The following is a 20,388-nucleotide window of genomic DNA, read 5'->3' on the forward strand; positions in this document are numbered from 1 at the left end:
TCCTCCTCCTCCTCCTCCTCCTCCTCTTCTATTTTTTTCTTTTTCTCCTTCGTCTTTTCCTCAATCTTCTTTGTTGAATAGTTTCCCCTTAAATCTATGAATATGATAGAGACTATGTTTGTGCTAGGGCGGTTGGCTGGAGGTTGCCATCAGTAGGTCCTATGGCTGTTCTTTCCATCAGTTGTTTCTATCAGCCTGTTTTATTGTTTGTTTGGGGTGTTTTTCCCAGCACAGAAAGACCGTTATTGTGCAAATCTTTTTCTCTTTACTCAAAAAAAAAAAAGTAGACAAGCAGAAAGCAATAACTGAGTGATTGATTCTACCAGAAATTGTGGCTCACTTTTGTGTCTGCATCCGGGCTGGGCAGTTCCTCCAAGTGACTCAGGAGATGTTGTGTGATGGTGCCTGGCTGCAGCTGGGACAGACTGTGAGAACAATTGTGAGGCAGCGTGGTGAAATCAAGCGCTCGTCAAAGTAATGAAAGTCTAGAAATTGGCATTTTTCAGCAGGTTTGGGAATTTTTATCGAACTTTGGTTTTTTGGCTCAACACCTTTCATGCCCTTTAAAAAACACATTTCTGTGTGGATTTTACTGAAAAACGTTGATTAAAGGAATAAAAGATGTTAATTTTCAGTTTCCACGGACTCTCAAGCTGAGGAAATAACTCAACTTCGGCAGCCATTTTCTTGCTGATCTTACCTCTGAAATTAGGCGACTCAACCTCCTTCAATCGCCAATATCTTGACTTATATCATCATTACAAATGGTCGCTTTTAAGGACAAGCAGGCTAAGTCAGATTTCGGTGGTTTCCAGAAATCTTGACCTACACCAAAAGTGAGCATTGCCCTACCTTTAGGAGAATTTGGTTTCGCTGGTGTTTATATTTGTTTGGTTTTAGAGAAAACTCTCTTTGTCTTTAAATAAAACTGAATAAGGGGCAAAAATTTTACCTTTGATTTTCTCAAAGCAGCATATTTTGCGACAGCCCCCTTGTGCTTAAAAAGGACCAAATGAGAAGGTTAAAAAATTGGTTTTAATTAGAGTTTTATGGCACTTGCAACACCATAAGGTCACATAAGTGCCAAAGATTAGAGGTGTTAGAAGAGAGTAACAAACACGAAATAGAAGAGAGGGGAGATAAGGACGATAGATGTTTGATAGGAAAGAAGGTGCAAACCACACCAAAGCACCTGCCAACCACCAACAAAAAAATGAGAAATTGTCTTAAAATCAAAACACGCAAAACACAACGCGGGACGACAATATACCTGATCTTGTGTCGGTTCAGCTCTTGTATGTAGCCGGCCTCCGAGGGCATGAGGAACAAGAGTGAGTGGCCCTGAGTGCCAGCCCGGGCCGTTCGGCCCACGCGATGGACGTAGTCCACGGTCGAACCAGGGGACGTGTACTGCACGATCCAGTCCACGTGTGGAAGGTCAAGGCCGCGGGCTGCCACATCCTGAGGTCAACACAGAGGTCAAAAGAAATGTGGAGACATTTTTTTTCTTGGCTTTTTGTGTGGTCAGCCCTTCCATATGATATGGCTGGAACTTCTGAACAATCACAAAGGACAGGAGAAGTGCAATAAAAAATATGGTTTCTAAGAAGATGGTAGAAAAATTTCAGTTAACAGAAAAAGGTACTCGATAGAAACCTCCCTATAGCCTGTAAGACATACCTGCAATCCCATTGGGTTGGGGGGGGTCTAACCTTTACTTTTACCAAATCATGAAGTAACCAGTCAACCAAAAATTTGTAGATATTATTACGTCCCTGTCAACACAATTTAGATCATTTAGTCGTTCAAGCTTCTTCGACCTTGCGTGACATGGCCAACTCAAGGGTCTAACCTTTACTTTTACCAAATCATGAAGTAACCAGTCAACCAAAAATTTGTACATATTTTTACGTCCCTGTCAACACAATTTAGATCATTCAGTCGTTCAGGCTGCTTCGACCTTGCGTGACATGGCCAACTCAAGCGGTGAGAGACACAACATCACAGCACACACACAGAGATATTAGATTTTAAAAAAGCTCCCCATTCAGGAATCAAACGCGTCTTCTGCATGCAATGTCAAAGATCTTAACAGCTAAACCACAGTCATTGGTAATCAGTCACCACAAGGGTAGTAAATGCTGTACATTGAAAATGTAAAATCCAACATCGGTCTACAACTTCATGAAATAATACATAAAGGCAGAGACTGAGGATAAGTTCTATTTGCTCAATACTTAGTTTTGAGAAATTTGGCGCAAAAAATGTTAGTTTTCGCAACATGTCAAGCTTTTTTAAAATAAATTTCCTTGAATATCTTGACAACGACTGAATAATATCATGATTTTGATAGAGCAGGTAGAACATAATTTGGTTTCTGACCTCATGGTCGTAGTCACTCAAAACGGTCAAAAATATCACATAGAACTTTGTAATTCTGAGGTAACGAGGTGACAGGTAACAGTTGGGGGGGGGGGGGGCACCAACTTACTGTACACAGCAGAACCCCTGTTGTGGTCTGAGAGAACTCGGAGAACGTGCGACTACGGTCCTGAAACAACAGAAAAACAGTTTCTAACGTAAGTGTATGAGTCCAATGCCCCTAATAAATAATAATAATAATAATAATAATAATAATAAATTACACTTTTATTGATCCCAGAAGGGAAATTTGGTTTACAATGGCAAACATACATACATGATACATACATAAATAATTATGAATACATATATACATAAATACATGAACAAATACATACATTATAAATACACAATATTACACCAGTACAAAACAACCATGCCATTGCTGGTCGCCACTGTGCAGCGCCCTGTATTTTGAGCTAGGGTTGTCGCGTCTTGCTCAAGGACTCACCCCAGTGACCACCCATCTAAACTCCGTGTCACAGACACATGCTTGACGTTACTTGAGTCTGAATTCACTGCTCACTTATCACTATCAACACTATTACACTGTTTAACCCTATCCGTACGTCGTGTTTTACAATCGTATCCATACGGCGTGGGGAACACCTGTGGCCCCACTTTCCAAAAAGGAAATTTACTTGTTAATCCTATCCGCAGAGCTGTTAAAGTACTTTTAAAAAGGTACTTAGGTACAAATTTAAGTACAATCTAAAATATGTACTTAAGTACAGTAAAAGTACTTTCCTGTAAAATGTACTTTTTTAAAAAGTACTTATGAATACATTTTGAGTACTTTCTGCTAATACGCTAAAACACTTCAGTGCTAATGCAAAACATCATATTGAATAACATATCTAGTATATTTGACAAATTCGGCCATTTATTACTAATAATGTAAACAGCATACAAAGCATTTGAATATACGCACTGAACGTAGGTGGAAATGGTTCCTGAAATTGAAAAAAAAAACAGCAAACAAACAGACGCAACTAGTGAGTAAGTGATATTGTGAATAGAATTTGTTTGAGCAAGACAATATGATCAAATGTAAGTCAGTCCTAGAGGTCGGAAAAAAGGAAAAGTATCCAAATTGAAAAATGTAGAGACAAAGTTGCTCCAAGGAAATATAAAATTGATGAAAATGGCCAGCAAAAAAAAAGTGCATTGAATACTTCATTAACAAATCCTCAAGGAATCAAGGTAGCCTTAAGCACAAACCACAAAAAAGGAAAAAAGAAATTTAGGTAGCCTAAAACTTTGTTAGATTGATATACATTGAGAACTCAGTTTCAGTTTCAATTGATTATAATAGTGGTAAGACAGAGTTTGGTCACACTGTGTAGTCCACGGCGCCCACGGCAAACCAAAATAGGCCTACATGTAATTTCCTAGAGTCTAGTAAGTGTAGTATAACCAAAAATTCTCTACTACAGTAGTCTCCGCCTAAGATCCCAGTGCTCGGGAGCAAGGGAAATACGGGATCTTAGCCGACGAAGCCAAGGAAGAATCTACAGAGACCCATGAACTGACGTGATCCCTGGGTAGGTTTATGACATATGGCAAGCAAAGAGTGGTCAACCTTGATGACCAATCACAGTAGCATGGTGGCATGAGGCATGCCATAATATTATACCGTACACAGGCATGCCATAATATTATACTGTACACTCATTAGCATATCGTCTCGAGATCTTTATCTACGTTTATCCAGTTGCCCCTCCCCTTTACCTGTCCAAAAATTGTAGCCATCCATCTCTGATTGAGTCCCACCGCCTTTGTCGTTACGTACCATTACGCTGTGACCACACCAATTAAAATTCAGGCTGTCTCGCAAATTCGGGAAAAGAGAAAAACTGCCTTCAACTTCAATGGTCAGGGAAGAGTTCACAGTTCGATGTGATCCTGCCTGAAGCGAACTTGTAGGCCCTACCCACCCAGCGAGTGATGAAAGTTCAGGTGGCGAGCTCAGATGCGAGCGTGATGTTTGGGGAAAAGAAACGCCCATCGGTCAGTTCACACCTCGGTGTGATCCCGTCTGGGGATCATTGTACCGTTTCATGAGTTTTACAACGCATGTGATCACATTCACGAGAGTGGCTGATCTTTGACGCGACGGGCAGTTCTTTAATCTCAACTTTTAACTCTTGGTTGATCGGCGGTGCCCGCCCGAGTGTTTGTTCCGTAAATTATGATCAGAAATGCCGGCACTTATTCTTTCATTAAGCTTCAAAAGTACTCAAAATGTACTTGAAAAATACTCAAAAGTACTTTTATAAAAAGTATCGGAGTACAGTAAAAGTACTGGTTCTCAAAATGTACCGGAGTACAGTAAAAGTATCGAACATTGTAACGTAAGTACAAGTACCGGGGTACTTGTACTCCGTTACAACCAGCTCTGCCTATCCGTACGCTTTGTATAGCAGTCAAAATGATTTTTTGAGAAATACTGAAAGTTTCAAAGAGATCTTTGCACTAGCAGTATTAGAAAATGTAAAGAATACAACCCCTAGGGAACAAACGGACCCCAGGCGTACGGATAGGGTTAAAAAGCAGGAGCTCCAAATTTAACACCTACATCTGATAGGACCGAGCTAAATGTGAGACAGCCTTGAAAATGTATAAAACAACCCACTTTCAAGAACACCCAGACTGGGCCCTTCCCTTTATAGATCGACATCATACCGACAACAGTTACTCTGAGTTCTGAGTAAAGAGAATCACATCAACACAATAACAGTCATACAGTGCAGGGAAAGAGCAAAATAGTCAAAGACTGAAGAGAAAAAAAAACGGGACCCAGTGTTTCATAATATATTAATAATAATGAAAATGGTCAGAGCCAGGATTTAAATCAACAATCTTTTACTTATTCATCAAACAGTATCACTTCTCATTCACAACTTCTAAAATACAATATTGTGTCACGATCTTACCACAATTATCCCAGTCATTTATTTCTACGTTTACAGTTATTGCCATGGGAAAAATAGTATACGTCACTTTTTCATACCTTCAGTACATCTGGTTTTTGTTTCGTGTACAAACTTTTCAAACTAGTTCAACATTTTCAATCTTACTCAAGTTAGATGCTTGACTAAAGTAAAGCAAAGATCGTAGTCTACAGAACAAGAATGTTTACTCATCCAAAAAAATGTCTGCGGAAGTCCGCGCATTGCTTCAGATGGCGCTGCAGTCTTTGTTTTCAAGCTCTCTTTTGTTTCTCCAGAAGAAGAATAGGAATAGCACAGTTTGTTAGTTTCACTTTTATTGTTTTTCACAGAAGTAGGATAACTCTGTTCGCAAAGTTTGCGCTTTTTCGAAAAGGGCGCCACCAAATTTTGAGGACACTTTTTTAATTGGCTCAAAGAGAGAAGTGAACTGTCATGTTATACATGATCTTTGACTGAAGTAAGCACTAGTATGCTAATTGGAGGTGTTTTACACCACCATCAACAAAATTTAAATCAATAAAGGTAAGTACAGTTTTTGGGGGGGGTTTCTCAAAATAACAAAAAACAACATAGGCCCTAGTGTTAGGGCAGTGACGATTAATTTCGTTTCTCATCAAGGACGAGAACATGCAGTGATTATCCATCCCCTCTTCAAATAGTCATTAAGGAATTGAGGTTTTTTGGGTTTTTTAAAGCAACCAAAGTACCATAAAACACGAAAAGTTAACTTGACCCCCCCCCCCCCCCCCCGTTCTTAAAACAACTTAAAAAGCATCTTTCTTGCATAATGTCACAGCAATACAATTACCTGTATTACCTGTCCTGGGCAACAACGTCATTGCACAGCAATACAAATGTGACCCCAAGGGCGGTGGAGACCCCAGATGCCTGTAGTAAGTCAAGAAAGTTCCAAATGGAGGACTTTTTTCTTTTAACCACAAAACAACAACAAAATTTTTCCTCCTCACCTTCTGGGACATCTCTCCATGAAGCTGGAAAATCTTCAACTTTCCCTTGCTGCTCTTCTTTTTCTTTTCATCACCATCCACCTCACTGTCATCATCATCATCATCATCATCACTGTCGCCCACGTCCTCCACCTCTCCCATCGCCATGGCTTGCAGTTTGCCCACCGTGTCTTTCGGAGACGAGGCGAGGACGGAGGAAAACAGCCGAGAGTGGAACTCCACGGAGTCTTGTGTGGACAGGAACACAACCATTTTGCTGCCGGGCTTGGTGAACTGAAGAAAGTAAAAAGGTAATTGAAACATGGTAATTCTAAGTGTTTTACACCCCAATCAACACAATTTAGATAATTTTGCTGCTGGCCTTGGTGAACTGAAGGGAGTAAAAAGGTAACTGAAACATGGTAATTCTAAGTGTTTTACACCTCAATCAACACAATTTAGATCATTTTGCTGCAGGCCTTGGTGAACTGGAAGAAAGAAAAACAGTAATAGAAACATGGCAATGATTGTAATTTACACAATTCAGATCATTTTGCAGCTGGCCTTGGTGAATTGGGGAAAGTAAAACAGTAATTCAAATAAAGTGATACGCTCTCCCCCCCCCCCCCCCGACTCACCTGACACTTCCACAGTATAAGCGAGGCCAGCGTTACCAGCCTCAGCTTACAAGGCGTCACCACAAAATGCTGGCTCAGCCGCGACGGTACGGCAAACGCCTCGGCCCCTCCTTCCTCTGACGCATCGCTATTTATAGCCCTTGATGATGACGTCGTGTCATCAGATGCGGGGAAGGACTGTCGTGATGCCTGGGCATCGGTCACACTGACGCGCTCGGGCTCATTGAGAGAAATACTGGACAACCTCTCGACACCTGGCGAGAAACAGGCAGTTATGTTGGATGTTTGTTTTCATAAGAGCTTTACGGCACTTGCAACACAATAAGGTCATATAAGTGCCGAAGAATAGATGTGTTACAAGAGAGAAACAAACACAAAAAAGAAGGAGGAGAGATCAGGACGATAGATGTTTCATAGGAAAGAAGGAGCAAACCACACCAGAGCACCCATCAACCACCTACTGGATGTTTGTTTGTTTGTTTGTTTGTCTGTTTGTTTGTTTATTTCTTTGACAGTAAGACAGCATCTGGAACGAAGAAGCCCATCAACACAATAACGGCAATGGAGGGGGGGGGGGGGTTGGAAGTAAGGTAGATAGGCAGACTCTATTTTATGAAGCAAGACAGTAACTATATAAGAGGCCTGATTTTCACCATGCTTTTCTTAGCTTTACTTACAATTGAGTGGCAATTTGCACCTGAAAATATGATGGTGAACAAAAAATACACAGGAACAAAGTATGTACTCATTTACCACAGATATTTTGCTAAAAAAAAGTTATAAAGTTACTGCATATCTGTATCAGCCTAATATTGAAAAAAAAAAAACAAGCAACAAACAAAAAAGATTCAATGTTAATCAATACAAGCCACAGCAAAAATCGATTGACTTATCAAATTAGTGTTTGTGGGTTCCCATCCACACAAAGAACACATGTATACATGCCTTCCCCACATGTGAACATCAAGTTTCCCCATATCCCCCGAACTAAAGGTCGACGGCTACATCCCACATACACAGAGAAAACATGTACAACACCACACAAAAACTGTGAAGCTATAAAAATGTCACCACAAAAATAAATCAATAAAAACAACAGAATCAGTTATAAAAGTCAAGGTGAAGCGACACAGGGTTTAATAGATACAGGCAGAATCAACAACGTATATCTCTTTCATCTATGTCATGGACGTAAAAAAATTGCTTGACAAAAACATGACAAGCTCTGTCACGAATGAACGTAAAAAGTCATGGTTACACAAAAGGTACGGTGGTCTCCGCCTTAAAACCAAGGGTCAACATAAAGTATTACCCCCCATTTTGAACTTTGCAGCATGCTTGATCTTAGTTTTAGTAAGAGTTTTACGGCACTTGCAACACAATAAGGTCATATAAGCGCCGAAGATTAGAAGTGTTACAAGAGAGTAACAAACCCAAAAAAGAAGGAGGGGGCTAAAGACAATCCGATAGATGTTTGATAGGAAAAAAGAAGCAAACCACACCAGAGCACCCGTCAACAACTGACACACATGAATCAAACCAATGGAAAATCACAAAACAGTCGACCAATCCTCTTTGACAGCGCTCCATTGAGAGAGAGAGCCAGGATGTCCAACTATCCAGCTGCATGCAAGGCCTATCCAAACCATGAAATTTCTATATTTAGGACAGGTATGCACTTCGGCATGTAAATCATGGAGAAAAAAAATTTGTTGCACAGTCACAATGAGTTCACATGCAAACACGGTTCCAGGTGTCTTTACCACTAAGCTCATGAGAGGCCTTCGTCAAGACAGTGGCTATCCAATAATCTGTGACCTCAATAACATACAACCTGAATAACCTGTGACCTCAATAGCTTATGACCTGAATAACCTACGACCTCAATAGCTTATGACCTGAATAACCTATGACCTCAATTACCTATGACCTGATTAACTTTCAACCTCAATAACCAAAGATCGGAATAACTTACGACCTGATTAAACTTTAACGGCTTTAACCTTTTACCTCTATAACCTATGACCTTAATAACTTATAACTTCAAAAACCCATGACCCCAATAACCTATGACCTAAATTAAATGGAGTTGTTTTTTTGGTCACCTTCTGACAGAGTAGCGGAAAGCAGAACAGTCTGTGGGGGGTCAGGACACTGAGCTTTCAGCGCGTTGAGAATCTGAGCAATGTCCCTCTCGTAGCCCAGCTCCAACAACCTGAGGAAATACAACGTTCACAATCATAATAAATAAAACACAGTAATCAGCAATACAGAATCAGCAACTATACAAAATTATATATATACAGCGCAAATTTATAATGAACACACAACAAAATAATAAAACAAAAACAAAAACAAACTCATAAACAATACAAATTTATAATCAAATAAAAATAAATATACATAATTAAAAACATTGAAGAAGGCAACACAAAAGTCGGTGCTGTAGTAGTAGGCTCTTCGCCACCATCACATCGCGACCCCAGTGCTTTCTTGCCGTATCTCCATTTTTAATAACAGTGAAAACAGTTCATAACAAAGAGTGAGCTTAAGAAGATGTCACTTTTTCACTGTTTAAAAAAATGGAGATGCGATAAGAAAGCTCATAACAAAGAATGAGCTTAAGAAGGTGTCACATTTTCACCGTTTAAAAAAAAATTATGGAGGTATGACAAGAAAGCACTGAGGTCGCGACATGCTGAACACATGAGCACGAGAACAGAGAGGGGAAGATGTTACAGTTTTTTTATCGGGTGCCTCCATCTGTCAGTTGGGATGTTTTACCTCTCTGAACCCAGGTTGGCTCTGACAGGCAGGGTGGATACATCCCCCCCCCGTCTTTACCCTTCCAGCCCCATGCACGTATATTTTCAGAAGCGCTTGTCCCAATATGGTATATTCTCGGTTTCAGGGGGTACTGAATTTGTGCACTTTTTTTTTTTAATTAGTAGGGCTGTACCCCGGTAGCCTCACAAGCCTCAAATCACTAGGTCAAATCATCAAATCAAATCACCAGCATGATACGTTGAGTCTAGCCTCAGCTTCAAGTACCCACACCAACTTGCAATCCGCGAAGCCACTCGTGTCTGACCCCCTCTTCCTTCCCCTCCCTGCTTGCAATCCGCGAAACCACTAACGTCAGAAAGAGAGAGAGGGGGAGAGAGAGAGACCCCGCGCACAGCGTCACTGCGCCACAAACTAGTCTGTTCGATTAATCGAAGGCATACGAGCAGCGGATGGCAGGCAAGACTCAAATCGCAGCAGAGCAAAGAACTTGGTCCCAAGACCTGCTTTGCGTCTCGTATTGCTTTGTGCTAAGGGCTTGTTCTCGTGTCAATAAATCTGCTTTGAGTCCAACTACCGCCCTGGCAAAACAACACCACTCGTCAGTCTGCACCGAGCCGCAAGATCTACCGGTAATCCACCCCGCTCGCGGTGTGAACTTTGAACTCTGGACGTGGAGGAAGCGAGAGGCTGCGCTGGTTTTGGTGCAAGGCGAAGAGGGCTGTAATAGACTAGTGCAGACCGTTCGCGACCTCGGTGCTTTAACAGTGAAAATGTGACATCTTCGTAGGCTCACATTTTGTTATGAGCGGTTTTCACTGGTACTGAAAATGGAGATACGACAAGAAAGCACTGGGGTCGTGGTATGCTAAACTATTTTGGACGCAGAATAAAGGTGTGAACAGTTACAAACAATTTTTAACTGACAAAAAAAATCAGTATGGTTAGCATCCCGTGGCTTGTAATTTAATCACTCGCCTAAACTACACTTCCACTCCCACCCCGACACTTAGAACAAGTTGAAGTTGAAGAGAAAGCATTGGGGAGGGGATGACAATCGTGATTTGGTTTCTGAACAATGTAAACAACTTTTGATTTGTCTGCTTCCCTATCAGAAGACCATTGTTAAGGTAAATTATATCACATTGTTAATTACATTGTAGGCCTATAACTTTTAAAAAAACTTCTTGCTGCACTGTTACTGATATTATGTATGTATTGTGCATGTTCTATCATACAAATATTAATTATGATGTCGAATTACGCCCAGAAAATCAATAAAGCAAAACATAATCCTTCCCCCCCACCAAAAAAAAATTTTTTTTAATCCACAAAAAACTGAACCAAAAAACAAACAAAAAACCAAGACAAATAAAACCCTGTCACACCAGGAGGCGTAAGGGGAGGGGCGGGTTCTACGGAAAGCGAAGGGTGGCGAACACCTCTCGCTTTCCCAGCCATACCACCCCCTCCCCTCCCCAAACAGCACCATTGCTGGAAGTGTGAGGGTTTTTTAGGGCTTGTCAGCGTGCGGCACGCCGGCAGAAGTATCGCGCGCTCAGTAAACAAGAGTTTGTGACGTCACGACACAAATCAGTAAGCCCGTCCACCGTCCACGAGTAGTAACTCCGGTAGAGGGCAAGACTCAAGCCCGCTCGCAAGCCTCTGGCACGAGCCGTCCGCCGCTCGCAAGCCTTCGATTAATCAAGCAGACTCCAACCCTAGAAATTAGCAAACCTAATTAAACTTTATTTTTCAGAATATCTGTTCATTTACCTTTAAACATTGTTATATGTTATTATCTAAACCTCATTACAAAGATACTACATCACTTTTTAGAATGCATGCCTCTTGTTCTGAAATACTGCTGTAATGGCTGGGACTGGGGTTAGGGAGTGCACAAAAATGGCTGGGGGTGGAAGGGTTAAATTGTGTCAATAGGGGCCATAAACACCTACAATGACCATCGTTTTTCCCCTCACCTGTCAGCCTCATCAATGACCAGCCACTGGACACGTCTCAGCGACAGGACACTGGTGGCGTTGATGTGGTCAAGGAGACGGCCTGGGGTGGACACCAGAATGTTCACTCCTTTACGCAGCCTGAAGAAAAGATCAAAGTTCAAGCATCAGATTGTCAAAGTTCAAGCATCAGATTGCACTCTAAATGAAGGTCACAGTTCCAGCATCAGATTGCTCTCTCAACGCCCTGAAGAAAAGGTCAAAGTTCAAGCATCAGATTGCACTCTCAATGGCCTGAAGAAAAGGTCAAAGTTAAAGATTTTTGTTAAACGTGAATTCGCTTACAATTATTAATTTGTTAACAGGATTTTAATTTTTTACACAGGTCCAATCCTTAAATTCATACAAAGAAGTCCTATCATTATTAATTTACATAATAACATACAAGTATGTTTTGACATTTTCTTTCTTCTATTTTTTAGTAAAATATATTTAAAGACCAGGCAAACTCTATTGATCATTCCGACCAGTAGACAGAAAAATCAAAAGAAAATCAACATGAAAATTAAAAACTAAAAAAATGAAAAACAAAATCATACATAAAATTAAAATTAAAAAGCAAAACCTCGAACAGTGACCAAAAGATAATCATACGTAAAATCAAATATAAAAACTACAAACTAGAACAATGTTAATCAAAACTTTACAGACCTCGATTTTTCTGCCTTTCTCTTCTCTCCCCCCATCAAACAGCCAGGCACAATCCATATGAAAGTCTGTGAGAAACAAAGAAAGCACTTATTATAGAATGAGGTAAATTCAGAAACGTCAGCTTAAACCAAACACAGTCAATCTGAAATCAGCAGTAAATCATTAAAAATAATAATAAAGTCCCTGATTTTTTTTCTCCTATTTGAACAGCCTCTCTAAACAAAAAAATGCAGCTAAACAAATGAGAATCCAAAAGGCTGCAGATTTCCGTTTGAACGGACTCAACTGTACATTAGTGCGTTACCATAAACAAGCCAAGCGCAATTCTTAAAACACCATAGTCACTACTGTCACATTAGACACCATAGCCACTGCTGTCACATTAGACACCATAGTCACTACTGTCACATTAGACACCATAGTCACTGCTGTCACATTAGACACCATAGTCACTGCTGTCACATTAGACACCATAGTCACTGCTGTCACATTAGACACCATAGTCACTGCTGTCATATTAGACACCATAGTCACTGCTGTCACATTAGACACCATAGTCACTACTGTCACATTAGACACCATAGTCACTGCTGTCACATTAGACACCATAGTCACTGCTGTCACATTAGACACCATAGTCACTGCTGTCACATTAGACACCATAGTCACTACTGTCACATCAGAGTTTGGAAGTGGATAAAACAGCTTGAGAGTAATCTAAAATGGGATAATGTGTACATAAAAAAAAAAAGATGTAATCTAAGCTGATCAATGTTTGGTTATTTTGGGTGTAGCTTCCCCATAAAATAGACAAAATTGATTCTTCTTCAAGTATAATTTAAAACAAAGTTGCAGTGACGGTTCACCATTCAAATTTTTAAAAACTTGTGATATCCTGATCTTATCCCATCAAATATCTGTTCAAGCCCTCTAATTCATTTATTCTTGGTCTATCTCTGCCTCTTTTGCTTATATTTCTCATGAAAGTAAGATGTGGAAGGCCTATAGTTTGATTCAAGTGTCAAAGAACTACATTTGTCTCGTCCTAATTTGTTTGGGTTTTTTTCCGTGACAATCTCACACAGACTTCTTTTCAATATATTTTGTCACCGTCACTGAACAATACAGTTCGTCAATATTTACAAATAATGAAAATCAAATATGATGCAGAGTTTGATGAGGCGTATTGACTGGAACTTGTCTCATTCCTCTTTTTGAAACAGTAATGGATTTAACCCAATAAAACACTTTGTATTAATATTACGTCCTTCACAAAATAGAACTGTGTTTTGCTTTTCCTGAATACCTCATTATTTAAACATACAACAATGATGAATGATGAAAATGATTTATTGTACTGATTTCATCCACTCACCCTCAGCAACTTGAGAAATATATCATAGCTTTGAAGTGCCAGCTGAAAATAAAAGACAATTTTTTTGAAAAATGTAAAGCTGATTGTTTATTTTTTTCTTTTGTTTTAGTAAATCGTAGCTCATTCACACATTAATGGTCACTAAACAGAGGGGAAAAGTAATTCAGACAGACAGACAGACAGACAGGCAGGCAGAAAGGCAGACACACCAGAGAGAAAGGACAGCAGTAGGACCTACTAGTGGTACCCTCCAAACACCTACACAGGCAGACAGAAAGAAACAACAAGGGGAGAGAAGGAAAGTATACAGCCTATAAGTGGCGCTCTCCAACCAACCTACTACAATGAGAGAAAGACATGGGTCCCAAGGATTAACAGGTGTACATAAACAGCATATTTCCATGAACCTAAAAAGGCAACATAGATCATCCTTTTAGACACAGATCAAAAGAACCTAACAGAGTTATGATAACAACTTTTGAAAACGTCTCTAATCCCACATCTGAAGCAATAAAGGAATAGACTTTTTTATATACAAAAAAACCCACCAAAAAAACCATGTGATTACAACAGATGTAAAAGAGTAAAAGACACAAAAACAAAAGATTCATCACACCATAACGTAAGATGGAAGGAAACATCAAAGAGATCATTCTCACTGATGAAAGACTTAGTTAATAAAACTGAGGTTAAGATTACCTCTCTTGTAGGCACTATCACCACAGCATATGGCCCATCATTCCGCTGAACTCTGATTTTTCTCGACTGCAAAGACTGGATTATTGGAACAGCGTAAGAAAGTGTTTTGCCTGTGGAAAATATGAAAAAAAATATACTGAAGAGCATTCATCTCTCTATAAAATATATAAAATTTCTTGAGAGCATCCGAGTAGAGAAATGAGCGTCAAACAAAAATTGCTAATGCCTGTTTCAGTTTTGCTACATGAAAAAGAAGAAGTATTGAGTATTGTAAGTACCCTGTTGACATAACTCTTCACATGGACTAAAACTTACAAAAGTATCATATGATGAAAACTGAAAGTGAAAGTATGTTTCTACTACAAATTGTAAATAATTTATATGTGATTGGAGTCTCCTTCAGGCAAGCATGTGGGGGGAAAAAGAACATTTTTTTAATGGAAATATTTTTTTAAGCCAAGTAGGGATACAACGGTTTACAATTCCAAGTACAATACATCCATTCATCCATCAAACAAAGTATAATGCACAACATGTTAACACCATACCACTGCAGGAAACCAATATATCATCACTCAAAATTTCCGGTTGCTTTAGGTTATCGTATTTTGTTCAAAGGCACACCCAGTGACCACCAATCTACACGCTGTGTCAAACACATAATCTTGACATTATTTATTGTGGGCCTGAACTCACCGACAACCACTTAGCCACTGAAGCCTCCAGTAATTGCTACTGTAATTATTTAATATTGGCCCTTCTTCCCCCCCTCCCCCACCCCCAAGTGAGGAAGCAGGCTACCCAGAACCTGCCCATCGTGGCCAACCTGTGCTGATAGGGATTAAACATTCCTGCAGACAGACAGAGATAAACCAAAACAAAAAAAAAATCCTGAACTGGGAATCAAAAACTCACATCTTCGACATTTGACAGCAAAGAGTATATCAGCTATGTATACAGAGATACCAGTCTCCAAATATTGGAGCAAAAGAGGTATCTTGAGGCCATAAAACTAATTGATTTAAAAAATCAATTAATTAATTGATTTAAAAAATCAATTAACTAATTGATTTAAAAAATCAATTCCCTTGAAGTAAAAGTATCTACAAAACTCATATTCTTCACAACACCTACCAGAACCGGTCTGAGACTTGATAAGAGCATCTTTTCTGCGCAGGAGAACAGGAATGGCCCGTCGCTGGATCTCTGTCATCTCATGAAAACCGTGCTTCTCCTCTAGATTGGACACCTAAATAGAAAAGCAACATAAGGCAAAATAAAAACATACATCTCAGTCGTATAGAAAACACCAATCATAAGGAAAACATAATTCTTTACTAAAGAAAATATAATTCCTAGGGAAAAACATCATACACAAAGAAAACATGATTAATAAAGAAAATATCATATTGGGCCATTGCAAAAAGGTGGGGACTTCATTAGGGCCATGAAGGCCATGATATAAATGTTGATCAATTTTCATGACTCTTCGTCCATGCATGCTCACCTAATCTGTGACCTATCAAATGTCAGATGTAGCAGTCAAACTTTTTCTGAGCACAAATGAACATATGATTTTCGTACTTCACGAAGGGATAATATTCAGCCAGAGTTTAGAGTCTTATTTATTAGGCGTTTCCGTACACCCTGGGGTCATTTTGTACCCCCAGGGTTGTATTCTTCAAATTTTAGAATACTTCTAGTGCAAAGATCTCTTTGAAACTTTCAGTATTTCTCAAAAAATCATTTTGATTGACTGCTATGCAAAGCGTACGGATCGGATTAACGAGTAAATTTCTTCTCGGGAAAGTGGTGGCACAGAGTGCCTCACGTCGTGTGGATATGATAGTAAAACACGACGTACAGATAGGGTTAAGTAAATAATTGTAAGTTTTCACACTCCCATCGACAGGATTTTTATTATTTAGGAGGCATGCTTCTCCTACCCTGTTCTTCAGGACAGACAAAGGCTGAGGGAAGGACACAACATCCCCGCGGAGAGGACGGAGATATTAGATAACTTACCCCCCACTTAGAGAATGGAACTCTTGTCTTCTCTTTGCAATAATGAAGAGCTTAACTGTTACACAGAAGTCCCAGGTAACTTTTTATTTTTGCATTGGGAAGAAGCTATAGCTTTCACAAAAGGATGTTAAAGAGCAGGTCTAACACATCAAAAAAGGATTTGAATCCAAACCTTTCTTTTCAAACAGAAAAAAACCTTACTTCCTTAGCCCAATACTGGATTTGCTTTTATTGTTTTTATTTTGGTAAGTTTTACGGCGCTCACAACAGCATAGGAACATGAACGCTTTGAAGAAAGTTTACATCATATGTGTCATGATGCGGTAGAATCAGGCTCTCGTCATTTTTTGGGCATGTAGAGTTATTGGTTAAAACTTGTTCATTTGTCTTGCTTTGGGTGAAAAAAAAAATATCCATTTGTCTTGAATACAAGTCAAGATATTTGCAAACGAAGGAGGTGGGGGTCACCTGATTTCAGAGATAAAATTAGTGAAAAAATGACCGCCAAAGATTAGTTATTTCCTTTCCTTGAGAGTCAAAGGAAACTGAAAATTTACATTTTTTGTGCATTTGATCAAAGTTTTCCAGTGAAGTCCACACAGAAAAGTGTCCTTTAATGTGCATGAAAGATGTTGAGTGAGCCAAAAAATCAAACATTCAATAAAAATTCACGAACCAGCGGAAAAATGCCAGTTTCTTCACTTTGTTTTTTTTTTATGAGCGTCTGATTTCACCACGCTGCCTCACATATAAAACTATAATTTCACCCAGAACCTACCAGATATGGATGAATCGGTAAATCCTTGAATGTCTTCCCTGTGAAAACTTTTTCTGAGAGTCCATCCACCTCTGAGCTGAAAACAGACAAAATGTCATAAAGTCTAATGATCTCAAAAGGAAAATTCATAGCATCATCATCATGTACATGTTTTTTAAACATCCTCATTCAGACAAACACACACACCCACATATGCACACACATATGCACACACACACACCCAAGCTAAGACAAACAGTTGTTGCATATTGCTGGAAGCCAAATGGCTTCTCAGCAGCCATTCATGTACTCAGTACTTAGCTCAAGTGATCGCTTCCTGCCTCACAGGCAACTTGATACCTTATGGGTATTTGTCCCTAAAGAGATGACTTTACAGCTTTGAATGCTAACAGTTAGATCTTGCCCTCATCAAAACCTCCTAGCTCTTTCCCTATCAGGTCAAAATCCACCACTGGCCCAGGGCTTTTCCCTGACCTATTTTTACGCCTTTACCCCGCCAAAGGATAATGTCAAAAGATCCAACTAAACACACACAAACCATATCTTATGGCCCATCAAACTGAAGGTTAAAAAATAATCTATCAGATGGTGATACAATATTGAAGATGAATTCCAATTATATTACTTTGGAGTTTCTAAAAGTGATTATGCAATATCGAAGGCGTCATATGAAATCAACAATTTTCCAGCTTTGAAAGGTCATATCTTAAAAAGTACAACAGCAGCATAATTCAAACTTCCCAAGTAGGTAGCCTTAAGTAATGCGATGAAATGCTGAAAGTTATGTTATGTCATGTGTACCTAATAAAGAAGTGAAAATATGAGACATATACTGAAGTCAGGGTAGCGCTTTTTCCCCACATGTTTACGTTTTGAAGGGGACAAAAAAAGTGCTGAAATTACTAAAATTCGTCTCTCAGTGCTATATTTTCTTACGCATCTGCTAACAGGAAGTCTGTTCTATCATTTTGAAAACGTGGATCATCCGAGAAATTTGTGTCTTTTCATTATTGGATTGATAGAAAGCCACTCGAGCCGTATTTTGCGGCTCTTGGTCCAGCGAGGCAAGGTCCGCGAGCCACAAAATGCGGCTCGTGGTAGGGAAAGTGCTAGACAGAAAATTTGAGCTTCCCATCCAAAGATTTCAAAAGAAGGTGATGTTTACTCTATCAGTCAAAAAGAGAGTCAGCACAAACCCAGTGATGTTTGGAATTTCTGGGTTTTTTCTGAAAAGGGAGGATATGATACTGTCTCCTTTTCTCTTTTTGAATGTCTCTATTCCATCATTCTTTCCATCATCATTGCTGGATAACTGTTTCCTCTTGAGGTTTCCACGGTTATCGCCAGAGGCTGAAGAAGACAAAAGATGACCTCCTTGGTTCTTTTCTCTATCAAGTCTTGATTCTTTACGCTGCTTTACTCGAGATGCCTGAAAAAATAAAAACACATAGCACGTGAGAAGACACATGGGAAATTTTTTGAACATTACTAATATAGACCTAGATTTCAACAAAATAAATTTAACTTTTATTTCATTCACTTTCAGGTTTTACAGAATACACATAACAAACAGGTCTGTTACCTTCTGTTATAGATTAGGTCAAGAATGATTATACCCCCCCCCCCCCCCCCACCATCTTCCAGATTGGAAGGACTTCCGTAACGAGCAACCACCTCAACAAACATTTCCCCTTTCCCAAACCCCAACCCTCTATTCTACTCTGTTTCATAGTGGTCGCTCGTTACAGAATTCCTCCCAGATCAGTACTCTACTAAACAAAAGCACTGACTATTAGACAAACAGAAGTAGTGTGCCCATAATCTACAAGGAATTACGATTTCATTCCCCGCCCATTGTGAGAGCTGTGTTACGTGTAGAGTACTCATAGGAGGCTATCATAGGCTACTACATCTAGTCTCTAGAATCTAGATGTTAGATTCTAGTCATAGCCTATGCATAAAATCAATGTAATAAGGTCTTAGATCTTGGACTAACACTTGTTGTAGTTATAGTACTTATAGCTACTTTGTTCCACTTTTGGGGGTGGGGGGGTGAGAACGAATTTTGTAATTGTGTCAAAAAATTTGATTTGGAAATTGCAAAATCGTCAATCGCAATAAGATTTTGTAAACAAATAGATCTAGAGTCTAGATCTAGATCTAGATCTAGGCCAAGCCAGAAAATAGTTAGTCCTGGATCTCACCCGATTCTATACCCTTGAAACACACGTAACCGTAAAAAGGAAAACAAAACCAGTTACAGTAATTCTAGATTCTAGATCTAGATTCTAGATATCTAGAATCTAGATCTAAAATCTAGATCTAGATCTAGATTCTAATTCTTGATTGAAGATCTCGTACTAAATCTAGATATCTTATATCTAGATCTAGACTAGATCTAGATCTAGATCTAATCTAACTAAAGTATATTTCATTTCAGTTGGCAGTTGGGCCTCACCCGATCACCATGTATCTTTTTTCTTGAAGGGAAATTTGAGACATCGTCACTGACCAGGTTCAGTGAGATTTCACCTGAAAAATCGTCCATTTCACAAACTTTTGGTACCCACTAGATCTAGATATCTAGTAGTTCTATTTTTTCAGATTCTAAACATCCTGAAACTGGCAGTCCATCAGTCTATCACGTCGTCACAAACGAAAGAAGCGATATATGTGATATGTAAACTGTAAACAACAGAACGTGCTTCCAGAGACTCTGGTGCTTCCTACAAGGGGCAGCACTCTGATTTAATCGTCGTGGCTTTTATAATTCGCAGTTTCAGAGCTTTGGTAAAATTATTATATGATTCGGAATTAGGTTAGACCATGGGTTAGACAAAGAGACTTTCAGTGTGATAGTTCTCGTCAAGCCTCTGCCAAGAAAAGGATAGACTCTTGTTAGTTTATCCAACTTTCATCATTTCATATGCTAGATGAACAGTGCCATCGCAGTAACCCCTGACACTAACTTCCAGCCAACACACACACACACACACACACACTCGTTATTTTTATAAGCAATTATTAGAATTTGAAACTTTATGATACAGGGATACAAGTATAGTTCTATAACTTCGCATTGATATAATATTCTT

The 20,388-nt window shown here is 39.3% G+C and overlaps 1 protein-coding gene across 1 annotated transcript in view; it reads right to left on the bottom strand.

The window, feature by feature from the left end:
• Nucleotides 1-19,990, bottom strand: part of LOC101848914 (probable ATP-dependent RNA helicase DDX31) — a gene marked incomplete in the record, with an annotated part of 24,341 nt that extends 4,351 nt beyond the window's left edge. The window contains 14 exon segments of the mRNA XM_013087017.2: nucleotides 341-425; nucleotides 1,271-1,461; nucleotides 2,492-2,551; nucleotides 6,344-6,616; nucleotides 6,961-7,214; nucleotides 9,066-9,175; nucleotides 11,727-11,846; nucleotides 12,417-12,481; nucleotides 13,792-13,833; nucleotides 14,491-14,600; nucleotides 15,625-15,739; nucleotides 17,294-17,369; nucleotides 18,490-18,722; nucleotides 19,752-19,990. Of these exon segments, the coding sequence (XP_012942471.1) occupies nucleotides 341-425; nucleotides 1,271-1,461; nucleotides 2,492-2,551; nucleotides 6,344-6,616; nucleotides 6,961-7,214; nucleotides 9,066-9,175; nucleotides 11,727-11,846; nucleotides 12,417-12,481; nucleotides 13,792-13,833; nucleotides 14,491-14,600; nucleotides 15,625-15,739; nucleotides 17,294-17,369; nucleotides 18,490-18,722; nucleotides 19,752-19,841 (1,824 nt within the window).
• Nucleotides 19,991-20,388: the final 398 nt, after the last annotated feature.

Source organism: Aplysia californica, unplaced genomic scaffold (genome assembly GCF_000002075.1).
Source record: "Aplysia californica isolate F4 #8 unplaced genomic scaffold, AplCal3.0 scaffold00533, whole genome shotgun sequence".
NCBI lineage: Eukaryota > Metazoa > Mollusca > Gastropoda > Aplysiida > Aplysiidae > Aplysia > Aplysia californica.